The 16,249-nt window shown below is 35.7% G+C and overlaps 3 protein-coding genes across 3 annotated transcripts in view; 1 reads left to right on the top strand and 2 right to left on the bottom strand.

The window, feature by feature from the left end:
* Positions 1–7,501, bottom strand: LOC135696438 (zinc transporter ZIP13). The gene is made up of 11 exons (XM_065215827.2): positions 7,115–7,501; positions 5,738–5,842; positions 5,125–5,279; positions 4,699–4,837; positions 4,245–4,303; positions 3,219–3,308; positions 2,735–2,785; positions 1,974–2,036; positions 1,318–1,378; positions 574–673; positions 1–138 (listed from the first exon to the last, which is right to left on the bottom strand). Exons 1-11 carry the CDS (start codon positions 7,362–7,364, stop codon positions 63–65), a joined length of 1,149 nt encoding a protein of 382 aa, XP_065071899.2. The 5' UTR covers positions 7,365–7,501; the 3' UTR covers positions 1–62.
* LOC135696440 (DNA replication complex GINS protein SLD5) overlaps positions 6,537–16,249 on the top strand; it is a 26,099-nt gene continuing 16,386 nt past the window's right edge. Inside the window, exons 1-2 of the mRNA XM_065215829.2 lie at positions 6,537–6,892; positions 14,022–14,176. Of these exons, the coding sequence (XP_065071901.1) occupies positions 14,108–14,176 (69 nt within the window). The 5' untranslated portion in view covers positions 6,537–6,892; positions 14,022–14,107. The remainder of the gene's footprint in view (positions 6,893–14,021; positions 14,177–16,249) is intronic.
* On the bottom strand, positions 12,868–14,016 carry LOC135696439 (replication termination factor 2). Its single transcript, XM_065215828.2, has one exon. It carries the CDS (start codon positions 13,917–13,919, stop codon positions 13,017–13,019), a length of 903 nt encoding a protein of 300 aa, XP_065071900.2. The 5' UTR covers positions 13,920–14,016; the 3' UTR covers positions 12,868–13,016.

Here is a 16,249-nt window from a genome sequence, read left to right as displayed (position 1 = left end):
GAAACCCAGATAGATTATATATCATAGAAATGAATGGATTGATTTGTACAAAAAGCGTTGGTTCAATGATGCAGAGCGGACACCATCCACATTGTACCGATGCCTGCAATGAGTGCCAGCACTTGCTTGACCGATTCTCTGGAAAATCAAAATGTTTATTTGTATAAAATGCAAAATCAATTCAACAGGAATCATATAGAAACATAGAAATGACGTTTAAGTTTGATTCATACAGACAATTTAACAGATTGTGTAGGTATGTGCAGTTATACTAGTTTAAAGTACACTTGTTTGGCTTTACCGTAAAATGTCAAAGAGGAAAAGTAAAATACACTGATTGGTATAGACTTGTTGAAGATAACATGAAACAAAACAGTCATTGCTGTAAGAATTTGGTGCTCTTCAACTCATCATTACACAATGCTGGAAAGCATTACACAGTGGCAAAGTAAGATCAACACGCCAAAATCAAAATGCTCTTTGATTTTGAATTGCATTATTTCCAGCTGCCTGTTGAAAGAAAATTTACGGCAATGTTTCCTTATGCTTTCTGCAAAACAAAACGGTCCTAACCTTGGGTTTTCTTCCTTAAGAAGATCCGGCACAATTGTTCCCATAGCAATATAAATGAATCCCCCAGACGTAAAAGGTAACACCCAAGCAGTGGTATCCCCTGAAACAAAACAATGTTACACGGTAAATTTAGCAATGTTACACGGCAAAATTGCAAAATATTCTGCCTTCTTCTCAAAGAACTCTTAACTATGAAGACTTCTTAAAACCATCGAACATTTGATGAGGTTAGTATAATTCAGATTCAAAGGGTCGAAAAAGGAGTATCTAAATACATGTGAAACTTTTCCCCCAAGTTAAAAAAATGTAGTTTTATTCAAAATAATCTCTCTGAAAGAAACACTATCCGAATTCAATAAAAAGTGCAATTTCAAATGAAATCGTCGATAGGTTAGAGGAAGGCTCAACCCGTGACCATGCGCACATGGAAAGAGCTTGAGACCACAACAGCAATCTACTGCCTTTTTATGCAGAACATTATATCAATACAAAAAATAAGCATTTATATATTTGAGAGCACAATAACCCTCCCAATGGAAAAAGCAACAAAGATTTAACATAGAAATATTTACAGTGCGAGGAAAGGGGGGTCTCGTTGATTCAGCCAGGTCAAAACAAAAAATCTTTCGTAGTACCTTCATGGTGATAGGCTACATTCATTGGATAATTTATATGCATTGGATAATTTGCATTTATTAATGAACAATTAGATTAGGCTCAAATTTATATCATAAATTAACTCACCCGCCCCTTCAGCTAAAATACCAAAAACAGCACCCAAAAGTCCTCCAGAAGCTGTAATCATCTGCGAAAATAATTTTCGAGTAAATTTAGAATTTTATGAGCAATAAAAAACGATAAATTATAACCAGGGGCATTCTACTGCAGTTGTTCTGGTCATAACTACAGCCCGTGTTTGCAATAATAAGTGCTGGTTGTGCCTTTCAAGTTGCCCTTCTTACAATGATCCAGAAACGGAGACCCGTTTTCTTCTACATCATACCAGGTAAGCCTACGAGAATGTTCCGTTGATCAAGACCTGTATAGGAAAAGTTTCTTAGGAAATATTTACAACTAAACGAGAATGAAAGTGGGCCGATAAACGGGGGAGGAGTTGGCAGCAAAATGCTCTTGAACTCTCATAGCTGTGGCGCGGTGAGGGTTTACACAATAATAAAACTCAAATTTCTATTTCTTTTCTCCTTCTTCTTCAATTTCCACAAAAAAACCGCAACACTCTCACATAGCCACCCAGACCTAAAGCATAGGAAAAGCTGTTTCTATGAGGTGCCTATATAAAGCCGGTTCAAATCTAAGTCTATATAAATCCCATTCAAATCTGTGTCCGTATGATTGACTTATGTTTATATTTTGTAACATAGGTTTTAAAAAAGACTAGCCTGGCCAACAGCAGCATCCCATCGTTTAAAGCCTGACTTGAGGAGGATTGCAAAGTCTCCAATCTAAAAATAAATACAACAATGTTGACAAAAACATACACAAACTTACTAATAACTGAACGATGAAAAGTAAAAGGAGAAAACAAAGCTGTTTGGTTACAATATAACGAAGGGTTAATAGATTTCTTTCATCGAATTCTAGATATGTGTCACTCAAAGATAAAAACAAAGAACGGAAAATTTGCCAAAGTTAGTAGCGATTCGATTATTAACCACACTAAAATTTTATCGCGCTGAATAGAAAAGAATATTCAAAAACTGCTAGCTAATTTTATGGATTTCTTATCATTCTAGTGTTAGTAAAGATGATGAGCTTGAGATCAAGGAATCTGGGAACAAAAGTGTTTGGTTAATGTCCTTAGAATAAACCCACGTTTCTCTATTTCTGCCAATAAACTAACATGATGGTGAAATTATTCGAATTTGATCTTAATAAAATATTTATACGTTGTGCAAAAGAACCTATAACAACTGTTTAATTGCATAAATTGAAAGCAGCGCAAACAAGTTACGAGAAAAAGTTTTCTAGACAAACAAAAAGAAAAAGCTGCTCTTCTTTTCATAGAATTAGTGCAATTGTATCCTTGGCAACCTGTCATTCAGTTTAACAGAAAATGCAGCTGTTAAAACAAGTTTTTCACCTAATAGGCTCTCCATCTATGATTGCCTATAGCTGAAAGGATAAAATAATACTCCCTTACCTCATGGGGTATTTCATGAAGCAAAATGGCCAATGTTGTACACATGCCAACCTAATATGTTTAAAAATATATAAGTTTGTAATACATAGAATATTCCCTTCAAATTAATGATATATATATAAACATATAAATATTAAAGACATTATTACAATGTTTAACTTTCAAAAATGAATTAAATACCCTTGCTTCATAAGAGTTTTATGAGCATGGCTCCTTTCACTTGCACTCTGGCATAATGCCTTGAAAATCCATTCAAAAATTTACACAATTGTCTTTGAAAAGTTATTTGCAAAATAAGCGAATTGAGTTTAATTATTCTATGTATGTACTTATAGTAAGTCCAAATTTGTTTTGAATAAATATCCGGCATATTCATGATAGTTATCGATAGGTGTCATACTGAACTATAAATTCAATTGATCTCTAAAGCATTGTTGATTATTAAATTGGGGGGAAAAAGTGGAAGAAATTGCTGACAACACACCTGATTGCTGACAACAAAGCTACCAGCAACGGCAAGTCCATGAGTGAAATTATCAATGCAGTTGGCCAACAGATTCAAATAACCAAACACCTACAATATTTTCAGCAAAATATGACAACCTAAACAATCAAGCCAGCATCAAAAGAGATCATGGTCAAATGGATTCGGATTCTACTAATACCAATAGCAATGAATTCTTTAAAACAATTTGTGTCTGGTAAAAATATATCCATGGAAGATATTGATACACATACAGATAAAAATGTTTTTGTGTATAGAACAAGATGGTTCTAAGTTCCTACTCAAAGATTAGAGGGCATATGTCGCATTAGCAATTGGCTAATAAAACAAAAGCTTTCGAGTGGAATTCCATTGTTTTGTGATTTTCATTTCTTTTAAATCAATTTTTACTGCCGTAAAAATTCACCCTCGATTCCATGCTTTGTACTAAACAAAAGAGATAATTGTATCGCATTAACCAATCATGTTCACAACACATGCCCTTTAATGTAATCAACTGGCTTACTGGTTGGTCAAATATCTTAGCAATATAATCATTAACATCCAAAAGAGAGATTTATAATGTGTCAAGGCATAAATGTCACACCTGTGTTAGATAAAAAAGTACTTTTCTGTGTCAAGGCAAGTCTTTCATTGTCACATGTGTTAAATTTTTAGTTAAAGATTGGGTGAAAAATGAATGGTGTTATCACATTCTACCATGACATCTGTGCTTAACATTCTGTCAGTATTTCAATTTCAGATGGGCCATTAGAAAATGCAAACAGCACTTTTTGAGAAACCTCAATTACCAAGAAATCTCCCAGCAAAGAAACAATATATACCAAATGTTTTGCCAACATTCTTCCCCACAGTTAAACCTTGTACAGGTAAACTCAGAATTAGTGAAACCTTCAACAACAAAGACATCAAAAATAAAGCATAAACTGCAATTAAAATCCAGGATAAATATCAAATTCCATGCTTGACCTTCAAAAATTGTTTTAGAATTACTACAGCACATACCGCAATTTTCTCTTTTGGTTTACCACCATCATTTTCGTTTTTTGGTTCAGGCTTGGGATCTAAAAGAGCACAAGAATCATTCTACAATCACTATCAATTTCCTTGGCAAAATAAATGTTTTTCTGCTGAATCACTAAATTGTTCCTTAATAAAGCTAGTCATTACTCAAAATTTCAATTCTTAGCCTAGATGTTTTAAAACACATACTGGGGAATTTTTTCAACAGGAAGGATTTTGGTATTCTGAGGGTGGATGGCTACCTGAGGAGCTTAGATTCAAAGTCATCCAGTCAAGCAAAACAAATAGGAGTACATGTATCAATAGCAAATTTGGGTTGAGGTAGGAAAAGTGGCATGGCTTAATTGTCAATAAAGGAAGAAGGATGTGGAAATACACATTGTTTTCCATTTCAGGATGAGTAATCCAATGATATGGGTATTAAAACTTCTCCTACCATTGTCAATAACTTCTGTGATCTTGATATTTCTTTTTTCAACACCACCAGTGCTAAGACACATTGAAATACCCTTTTCATGTACAAGTTGTGTGAGTCCACTGACTTTTGCAAGGCCATAGTCAGAGCTAAGAGAAGACTGCAAAAAGGAAAAACACACAGACTCAAATCTTGAAGTCACTACAGTATATGTATCAATTCCATTGGGTAGTTATAATAACTTTGATCTTTATATATTTTATCTTCAATCCTAATGAGCACTTGGATAATGGCACTCTAAAAAATAATCAAATACTTACAGTATACATTTGGAGGGGCAAAAACAACATCAAGAGGTAACCTTGCTCATTAGACTGGATACTCCCAACAAGTTATAATTTTTTTTCAAATATATATAATCTTTACTTTACGAAAATTAAATGAAACCTCTTGAGTCTGTTCTTGGACTGCATCTTTGGCATGCTGTTCTTCTTCTTCTTCTTTGTTTTCTTCTGCAAAACCTTTTTCTAACAAAAGAAATCCTAGAAGACCTGCCAGGCACCAAAGTCCCACTTTCATGTGGCCATAATGATTATGTCCATCTAGAAAAAAAGAGCCTTCAAGTAACTATATATAATACATAAACATTTTTTGGCTCAAAATACTATTCTTGTTAATGAATTGATATACCAGAAGGAAAATGGTAAAGTGCATCAAATATAGCATCATATATAAATGACAGGTTACAGCTGGAGTACGATATCTTTTGGTTAGATAGCTAGCTAGGAATAAAACTTGCAACCAAATTTATTTTTTGATTAACAAAACATCAATTGAATATGTAGATAAGAAAACAAACACATGAAAATCTAAAGAATCATTATTGTCTGATGACTTGCTCTCAGAGTTCAGCTAAATTCTGAAAATTTATTTTCCTATATTACAGATAATATCTAGAGGTTGACCTTTAGCCAGAAACTATTTATGGTTGTCTTACATTACAAAGGTTCATTGTGGTCCTTGTACTTGAAATGGGTTGTGTTTAATCTAATATTCAAACCTTTGCCAAGGTACATCCAAGCTTCCGGTAGCAAGTGTAGAAAAACATCCCCAAGTAGACCTCCAACTGCAAAACTTAGAAGAATCTGCAGCCTCTGAGAAGTTACTATGGAAAAAAGATCCGATAGTGAATTTAAATTAATGTGAATTTAAATGACTTAGGTCCTACAGCAAGCTTTGGCTACTAAACATTTTAAAATTTTTAATGCATAAGGAAATAATTTGTTAAGCAAAAGCAACATAAAGGTAACAGAATGGCAAAATTATTCTTTTGTTGGGTTTCAACTTGTTTCTTGTTTCTAGCTGTCAGCCCTATGTGATGAGGGTAATCATGTTTGCAAAGGCCAATATTGGTTGGCTGTCTTTAAAGGGATGTTAAGAAATTGTCTAAAACATTTATTGCTTCTGAACTCCTTTCACTGAAAATGTTACTGGTCTACTGAGGGGCTAAATCTGGCCACCAACTGGGGGAGCCCCATCTATTAGAATTCCTTCTTTAAAAACTTTTTATATGGTATTTATGATTACAAATAACTTTAGGAAATTAAATCACAAATTAAAAATGAAGTACTTTGTACTCTACTACAATTGTTACCAAAATTGTTTGAACATTAACATCAAATTTCAAGGTCAGACCCAGCCAAATAAGTAAATTATTCAAAAACACGGTTGAACTGGCATCAAGTACCTTAAAATGATACAATTTACGGTATATTTGAAAGAAATAACAAAAGTTGTAAGTAGAGGCACAACCTTAAAGAAATTTTTGTTTATTTTAAAATATTGTTGAAGACAGATGCAACTTTTCCCGGTATATTTGTTTTTTTTACACATATGACTTTTGCCTGAACTTTCAAAACTGTTACATGGAAGAGAGAACAGACGTAGTAGCAATCAGAATATGAAACGAAAAATATAAAAGCTCGTCTCAAACCAGTTGTTTTAAATGTAATTTTGGCACGCAAAGCAAACATTTTGACCACATGACTTGATCACGAGGGCCTTCACGGGATGGGGATACTTGGGGAAGATGTAAACCCTAAATTGGCTGGCATACCAATTAAGTTTAGGTCACCAAGTTGAACAGGTTGACGTTTATCAATACGAGTAGCGGGTTATGGCCATAACCATAACTGGTATTTGGCCAGCTGCCTCTGTAAGTAGACTTTGATTTAATTACACGAATAATATTAAAACTTGGGCATGCTCTTAAGATAAACCCACAAAACTTTAAGAAGGAGCAATTAATTTCCCCGTCATAGAAATTTTAAAATCCGCACACACGGTGACATTGTAATGCGGAAAATTATGAAACGGGGCCATTTTGAGTTACGGGAAACTTCTGGTAACGATCGAATTCTAATTCTACTTAACTTACCTCCTTCCTTTAATGATTTCCCCGATTGTACTGGAATCACAAGAAGTGGAAAAATCCCTGTGCATCCAACGAGGAATGAAGCAGGGATAGCGAGCCAGGACTTCTGCAATTTTGTGTAAAACCTTGTGAGAAATCCACTCTCCTGCTTAGGCCGCCTACGGGTATGAACAGCTCTGTGGATATTCCCTTCAGCATATTCAAGAACAAACAACGAAACAATGATAAAAATGGCAAAATGTACGGCTCTCATTTCGCTGTTAGTGTTGGCAGTTTTTTTTCTTCCTAATGAAGTAAAACACGACTAATTTTATGATTTCATTTTCGCTAAACCAGATCGCCTTTTCCAGCCCGTGCGAATCTCTTCCTGTTGTTTTTATTAAGAGGTCTAATACGCATGCGTGCCTGCTCATGACAATTTTGAATGACATGCTTCTAAGTCTTCAAACAAATAAATTACCGTGATTATTAGAATAAGCCCCCTTCTCGAAATAGCCCCTAATTATATCTAATAGATTTTTAAAAATACAGCTAACTTCTTCGCAATGTTTTTTGCATAATAGCACACTGTATAATGCGTCACCCCCCCCCCCCTCCCCGAGAAAATTCTTGTCGGGAAATTTTCAAAAAGTAGAGCTGAGAAACGATTGCAAGCATTTGGGCTGAGCAGAGAATAAGACGCCTGATATAAAAAAAAACCCAAATAGTGGCTGACACTTGGTCAAAAATTTGAGGGAGGCAAGCCAATCGTTTTGTTAAGACGATGTCACATTTTCTTATTGTTTAAGAACAAAAGACCATTGCTTTATAAGTATTGGTGGGAGCAATAGCACCCTCGCCCCAGGTGTCTGCCATTGCCCTGGACCAATAGCTGCTTCTACTCGGTGAGAGAGGTGGCAACTAGCCCATATTTCCCACTTTAAATCCGCCACTGATAACATTTTCTATTCTGAATGTTACTGTGTTGCTTGTAAGTTAAGTATCACGACGACGACGCCCGAAATTTGGTAAATATTCCTCTTTTGTGAGCAAATTGGTGCTGGTGCCACCCCTTGTACTAACGGATGTCTAGGGGGCTATACACCTCCGTGAGGGCATGCTGGATGATACAAAATCATCTTAGCACCAGTTAGAAAGCACTTTAATTTGAGAATTTCTGATACCATCAATGTTGGCATTCCTGAAATGAAGAGTTGTAAATTTACATTTGATGTCAGTTTTGAACAAACATTACTTCTTTCATTTATTAAGTCAAGTCACCCTCTCTAAAAGAGTTTATGGTGATTTGTGGAGTCTTGCAGTATGCCGTTCCGTATTACATGTTTAATTTTGTCTAGCTGACCTTTCAAAATTAAAGTTTTTCATATTGAGAAATGCATGTTGCTATCAGTTTGAAATTTCAAACAAAGGCACATTTCATGAAGGGATTTCTAGCTCCCCCAATAACACACCATAGTGCTATACCTGTCCCATAATATATACTTGCCATTGTTCAGAAAAAAGCAATTAGTGTATGGCTGTTGAATTCAAATAGATAGTATTTCATTTTGTATCATTTTGTTTTAAAGCGTCCACACTTTGAAGCTAAAGATATCAATATCGAATATGCTTTTTAGTCACCGGTATTTCTCGCATAAGGGAAACATATAGTGAGGTCGTGGAGAGTTAAAATCAAGGCCAACCGAGAAAAAAATGGTAGAGAAGCAAATTTTCCACCACTCGGTGCAGAATTTTTTCCTCTATAACATACTCAAAATCGCCCAAAATCGACCATGGGGAAAATTTTTATTGAGGTCAATATGATATACGAGGCCACATTCGATAATTCAATACTTGTAGCAAGAAATCTGCTTCTCTTTCAAAATTGTAGATTAACGCAAGGAAAATCTCTCCTACTCTAGATCGGAAAAATAGATCAGAGGACTAATAAAGGAAAGTAGTAAATTCTTTCTGGTTTTCCTAAGAACATGGGCGGGAACTCTACAACCGACAGGCAGTTTTTCAATTCCCAAAAAAACTTGATGTCCCACCACAAACGAGGGACATTTATCGATACTTGAAGGTACATAAAAAGAATTAACAATTCAACAAAAACCTATGGTATGCGCTAAACATAACCATGGTTGATGTTCATGAGAAATTTCATAGCCATAATAGAATCAATTTTTAGGATGTGACGTCACAAAATGGAGTCAGCTATGGCCTTCTTTATATCTATGCAAATTAATGAGTGCATAATCATAATTGTTGCTCGAAAGATAAATTTTTCGTCATTTCTGTCTAGAGCACCCAGTAAAACAGGGCCGGCGAAACGTATTTGAAAGTGAAGAACTTATTCCCTGCTCAGCCCAAATTATCAAAGTCTTGAAAGGGGTCAGGAAAGGCCGCCACCATGGTTGGCGGGAAGAAAAATTTTAGAATTATGTTATCTCCATGGGCTCCGACAAAGGTTGAAAAGTGGGGGGGGGGGCCAAGAAAAAATTTAACACCCATAACAAAAGATTTTGAAAAAAACTCTATTGTTTTGCAAAAAAGTGGGGGGGGGGGCCAAGGCCCCCCGGCCCCCCCTTCGTCGGAGGCCCTGATCTCAGGAATGGCCAGAGAATGTATCTAAAATGGATCTTGACTGAAGGAAACTCCAAGGCAATATGTTTAAGCTTTGTTTAATCAATACTCCTTACCCTACTTCTTACTTACAATATCGTTTTTTACATTGTCTGCATATGAAGTTTCGTCTTGTCTCGTCTTTTAATGTTGTCGTTAAATAGGAAAGGTCTTGCAAAGTTACAAAATAGCCTTTATAACATAGCTCTTTAAGAAATTCTCTTTTAGATTTTAAAATTTCCCAAAAGATGGAGGAGAAAAGTAAATAAAACTAGGTTTGATAAAAAATATTAACATTGAAATATCAACAGAAGAACTATCAACTAAAAATAAACGATTAAGCAAATTTGTACCGTTGGGATATCATTTTGTAACATGTGATATTAAATTTTTCGGAAAAAAGTGCTTTTGATAAAAATAACTCAGGGTTTGAAAAACTCTCAAACTGCGCTGGACAAAACGAGTTTTAATAGAACTCACAATTGCCTCTTTCTTTGTCGAAATGGATTATCGATAGAATTAAACTTTGATGATACTTCTAAAGAGCAAATCTTTATTCCTCACGTCCTCAAAACATTTTCTATCCAGCAGTTTTTTGTAATGTTTCTGATAAATTCTTCGTTAAAAAAATAAACCCTTTGAGCCACGTTTTCGTCTTGAAAAAACGAAATTCCGTCAATTCATGCTGACTGTTGTTCTGTGTCAGGTTTCGCGATCTATTTCCTAAGCTGTTACTCGTTGTATAACTTGGACAATGTCCTATTTCTTCGATCTAATTCTAATATTCAATTTTATATGGGATTTCTTTGGTTAAGAAATAACAACCAAGCTAGAGCAAAGGGCATATTTAAGGGAATACTAGGCACAGTTACTTACAGAATGATACAGTACATTTCTTTCTACTTTTGCCTAGAAATTTCTTTGGTCTGCAGAAAAGTGGGAGGGGGGCCATGGTTTCGCCGGTCCTGTAAAAGTTGTTGCAATAAGGTATAAAAAGGAGTTCTTTGGGTGAAATATGGCAGATTCACTTAGCAATTTTGTGCATTAAAACTGTGTGATATGCAAACTTTATTTTAAAAATAAAAAGGCAGAAAACGTTATGAAAAAAGTGTCCCAAGCCTCACAAAGTACCGTGACAGACACGGAAGACTTGATTTAAGCAATTATTTAACAGAGAGAGCTAAAAATTCCAATTGGTAACGCTCAAGTTGATAAAAACTGTCGTTAAAACTTTATTAACCCAAGACAGGAACCTAAAAAAAATTAAAATGTTAGCGCAACACCTTGTTTTAAAAGACTGCTATGGAATTTTTCTGCGTTCAGTTGAAGAAAATATTGTTTCCTTTGTGGTAATGCTGCTACAAATGACTATATAACGATAATGCATCATTCCAGGCAAGTCTTTCTCCCGTAAGGGCCCCAAAATGTCTGAAATTAAACATTAAAGTATTTGAAATTAATTCTGTTTTGTTTATTGTGAAAGCGTCTTTCCGATAGTCTTGAACTCAGGCTAGCAAAGTGACAACGAATGATGGCTAACTGAATGGCTTAGCTGTGTTGAGGTATTGAAAATGATGTAGCTAAAAATAATGATTTTAGTAACTTTAGAAAGCTGGTACTCTGAAGGCTTTGAAAAATTAATAGGCAACCGTTTGAATAAAATATGTCGCAGAGACTCACTTTTTATTGCCACGTAGCTAATATTCTGTCTGAGTTTGTAGCACAGCATTCATACCTATTTTATACAGAAAGAACCCCAGGTCAGAGGTTCTCGAGAAGGTTTTGGAAAAGATGAACATTTTAACCAAGATACAATGCCGCGTTGTATACAGGTCATTTTAGCCTTCAGTTTTAGGGCAAGGGCATTTCCAGGAACGAAAACATCACGTGGTCAAAAAAGAGTTTTGGCCTTCGCTGCTTATTGGGGACCCCTGATACATTTTGCCCCGGGGCCCGTCCCACCTAGCAGCGGCGATAGAGAAACAACGATACCAATACAAAAATAAGCTTTGGAAGAATGCGCCATTAGAGCAGATTCGTTGACTGCAAATGTATAACCTTGCCTTCAAGGATGCATTGATCTTGTAGCAGCAGAAAACATACATCATGAAAACTGCTTTTCACGTGTCGTGCTAGGCAAATAATTGCAAATACCAGAGAATTTATATATCTGTGAAACTGTTCAAAAATGATTACTTTCATTTATAATCAAAAATTTCAATAATTTTGGCGGGTTAGCAACGAGACTTACTTTGCTACTGTTCAACCAATACTAAATTTTATTTCTCAATTGTCCACTCAAATACATGTTTAGCTTCCAAATTCAGAATCCACGCCTTGAATTCTTGCAAGCTATTCATATTTTGCAGAATCCCTCGGCAGTTGGTAATGTCCATCTGCTCGCACAATATTGTGCATATGGTCATGGTCAAAATGCTCATGTTTTTAAAATTTCCATAACTTTTTCCCCCAAAAAAGGATTTTAGGCGATTTTGGATATCTTATAAAAGAAAGAAAATTCTACGTTAAATGATGTGCGTTTGGCGTATCTACAAATTTTTTCCTGGTTCATCACCTCAACAACCGCACTAATATGGGCACTGGTTTTCATAGGTTTTCAGAAATGATAGCCACCGGTTTCAATATTGGCACAAAGATATCATACTCTAAACTGTCACTTCAAGTGGCTACAGATTTCCTCAATTTTGAATTCCTCTGATACTCTGGGATGAAAAATTAGAATTAGGAAGCTGGGAACTCTGTTGAAAGTCAGCTGGGTAGTCAGTCAGAGAGAAATGCAGCCATTGTTGCAATTGAAATTTAGCTTAGAATTTGACCGCTTTTTGAAACCTGTGCAACTGGTCTAGATCCGTGCCTGGATGAAAAATGCAAGGGGCTGGTCTCCTTTTGTGTGACACAAGGACTGTCACTTTTTGATACCCACCAATCTTATGTAATAAAACACCTCCCTTTGATGTGACACAAAATGTCCACAACTGAGGCCTTCTAGCTCTTCTGGAGGCACCTGATATATCATGAGTCTGTGCCAAGCTCTTTCCAAAGTTGAAATTAAATTAAATAATGTATAGAGCCATATGCTATGGAAAGAAAAAAGACAAAAAAAGTTGCAAAGGAAAGAAAGAAAACAGCTGGTGCATTTTGAAAACGATCACATTTTAGCAAATGCATCTTATCTTTGTTATAAAAGCAATTAAATATTACTTTTAATTCAATTCTATAATATTGTTATAAACCAAAAATAATGTTGAAGAAAACATAACAAGCTGTGTAGATAACAAGTTTATAAATGATATGGGTTGTATGTAACCCAGTTAGAAGTTTTGTCTTTTGAACGGTTTTTGTGTGATTCACTTGAGGTAAAGAGGTTTTTGTAGACTTTTGTTCCTTTAGGATCAAGGTGAGATGTGTCTTTTACAGTATCAGTCTGTTGTTGAACTTTTGAATTATTTTTTGCCATTGATGATTCTTGCCCACTTTTCAGTTTCTTTGATGTCGTTTTCTCTCCTGGCAGATCTGCACCTGCCCTTTTCTTCCCACCATCTACCTTATCTCCACCATTTTTCTTTTTGTTTTCTAAATCTCCAGCTATTTTTTCAGACTTTTTAGATTTTTTCTCTAGCTTTGCCTTCAGTCTCCTAGCTTCCATTGCAATCTTTTGACGTTCAAAATCACTTTCATCTCCATTCAAAGTGATTACATTTTCTAGATCAAAAGCTTTTCCACATTTATGACACACCTCACTTGGAACCTCCTTCATAGCTCTTTCAGAAATAACACAACCACAACTCCACATGAAACAGAACCTATACTTCCCATTCATTTCAAGACCAGCAACGGGGCAAATGTACTTGGCAGCCATTGTATCAAAATGCCCAGCAACTTCCCTGCACTTCGTATCGTAACCAGAATTAACTGTCAAATTGAGCTCTTTAACATCCTTAAGGCTCCTGATATGTGTGATTGAATCACAAAGTGATTTGTCGAGTAGAAATTCCAGTACAGACTCCTTATTGTACAGCTTCCCCAGTTCACAGGCAACTATGGGCCTAACTAGCTCTCGTTGCGTTATGGCACAGTGTGACCATTTTGCATCCCTTTCCATATCTTTATCTGCCTGCTCTTTTTTCTTGCTGGTTTTAACAAGTTCTGCCCGCTTTGGGATTGATCCTCCATCTCCTCCCATTCTTGATTATGTTACAAAAACTGGTTAAAATACTGAGCACTTTGTTGCTGGCTTGTGACGGTGCTCTTCGATTTATGTTTTTGTTTTTCTATTCATGCACAGATGCACCCTGGGTTATTGCCTCGCTTCCAGAATGCTGGAAAAATTTTACATGAAGGATCAAAGTTTAGCGGGAAAATTGTTGCAAAATGGAGGACGACAGTGATAGTGAAGAAATTGAAGTGACTGCAGCCGAGGTGATTGAGAAACTTGAAGAGGTAACATTCGTAAAAAGGTGTTTTTATCTAGTGTTACTCTACCATGACAAAAGTATTGCAACACCCATATCAAAATGGCATCCAAAAAAATGGAAGTTTTAAAAACTTATATAACTTTTCGCTGAAACATTCCCCTCAAAAATTAATTTAATCATGCTAAACCAGGAATTGAATTCTTTGAAATTTATTGAGGATTTTGAAATACTTAGAATTACAATATTAACTTAAGGAATTATACAGCTACCAGAGTACACTATAGACACTATTAAAAAGTTTATTTCTAGCAGTTTTATTTTCATAAGTCCTGTCTGACAGAAGTCCTGTCTGCTCAGAAATCTTTTGACCGGTGCTCAGTTTAAGTGACCACACCCAACAAATTGACCACAACCATTTTCTGTGGCGATGTTAAGTAACATATTTTTTCCAATGAGCGTCCCTCTAATGCACGCCCCCTTTCTCTAATCAGCACCCACTCTCCAATGAGCGCCCCCCCCAAATATTATGAAAACGTATAGAGACCAGCAAATCTTTACAATAGTAATCAGTTTAAATATATTGAACAAAGCCTATACTGTTTCAATGTGGAAAATCTTCTGCAACTACTGACAGAATTACATAAAAATACAGTTGAAGGTATTGACAATTCAAATATTCAAGATGCCACACCACTTTTTATGCAAATCTACTAGGAGTTCGACTCGGATGAAATTGAAATCTTGTGATTATTATGCCCATAACAGGTGTAATTGATTTTTCTAAAAACAATCATTTTCATTGTTTAAATTCCAAAGCTCAATTTTTATTGGTGGATTTTTATCTTTTTCTCAATAAGCCCCACTCGCTAATGGGGCCAAAAATATGATAGAATACGGTAAACGAGAGTGGCTATGGAAGCAAAGAAAGTATCGTACAAAATCAGGCAATGTATTTCATGAAAATTTAGAAAATGTTTTATGAAATTCATTACACTGGTTGAAAGCTATCTTTTGCAGCTTGGAATTGTGTTCTTATAAAATGAATTTTACTTCTCTTTCATTTTATATATGATGTTAAAATTTTTGTTGATGTTCCAAGAACTTTGACAGGCATTTACACGCCTCTTTGAACTATTCTTCCTTTAGAAAAATCACAAAGGGGGGCTGTGATGCCATTACTCGCGAATATCTCAACACTTCAATTAACGCTTTGCCGTAGTATCACAATTACCTCAAAGCAAAAAACATTGATTCACGTTTGCGAAACTCAAATCAACTAATAACATGGCTAATAAAATGCAACCTGGCATGTCACCCTATTCCTCAACCAGTTGCATATAATATTTTCTGATGTAATTTTTCACAAAGATGGTATGTTACCACTGACCTGACAGATAGGTATCTTAGGCCGTAGCTTTGCTACACTTCCGGAAAAGAGCTGTGATTCAGTGAACAAGTCAGCGCTATTGTCGTCCCAATAAAACTCGAAAACATCTGCAACGCCCCTTCTCTATCATTTCTTTGACCAGGCTTTTCTTTGGCCATAAATATTAAAGCAATGTTTCTGTCCATGCACCCCGTAATACCAACGAGAGTTGCTGCAAATCCCAAAAGCCTATGCCAGTTCCCTATCCATCAATTTCCCTGAATTTTTATTGGCTATTTCGTCTTGACTGGTGCTCAGATGATGTTGAGCACCGGTGAAAAAGCAAATGATTGGATAATGCTGGATCTGAGCACCGGTGAGAAAAGAGTTGATTGGCTAGCTCCATTCGTGACAATTCTAATTTACGAACCCATGGGTGCTCGGAATAGCATGGAATAATAGGATTTCATTGGAGGACGATTTTGTCATCCGCAATCTAATTCGTCAGCACTTGCATTCTACCAGAATCTCGTTCCAGTGAATATGCCATGATTGTAAACATTAACGCAACAAAAGAAAATTCTTTAGATAAAAGGATATTTTTCATGCAAAATAGCTGAAATCAGTAGAAATCTTTAGCTTTTGGAAACACGCACAGGAACAGGTACAAGAAACAGTACTTTGAAAATCTGACCGGTGCTCAAGCACCCTTTGCACCCCCTGGATCTGCCA

Source organism: Rhopilema esculentum, chromosome 14, assembly GCF_057945365.1.
Source record: "Rhopilema esculentum isolate cy_ngs chromosome 14, ASM5794536v1, whole genome shotgun sequence".
In the NCBI taxonomy this organism is placed as follows: domain Eukaryota; kingdom Metazoa; phylum Cnidaria; class Scyphozoa; order Rhizostomeae; family Rhizostomatidae; genus Rhopilema; species Rhopilema esculentum.
Note: the sequence above shows the minus strand (reverse complement) of the source record. Positions and strands in the feature narration are given on the sequence as shown.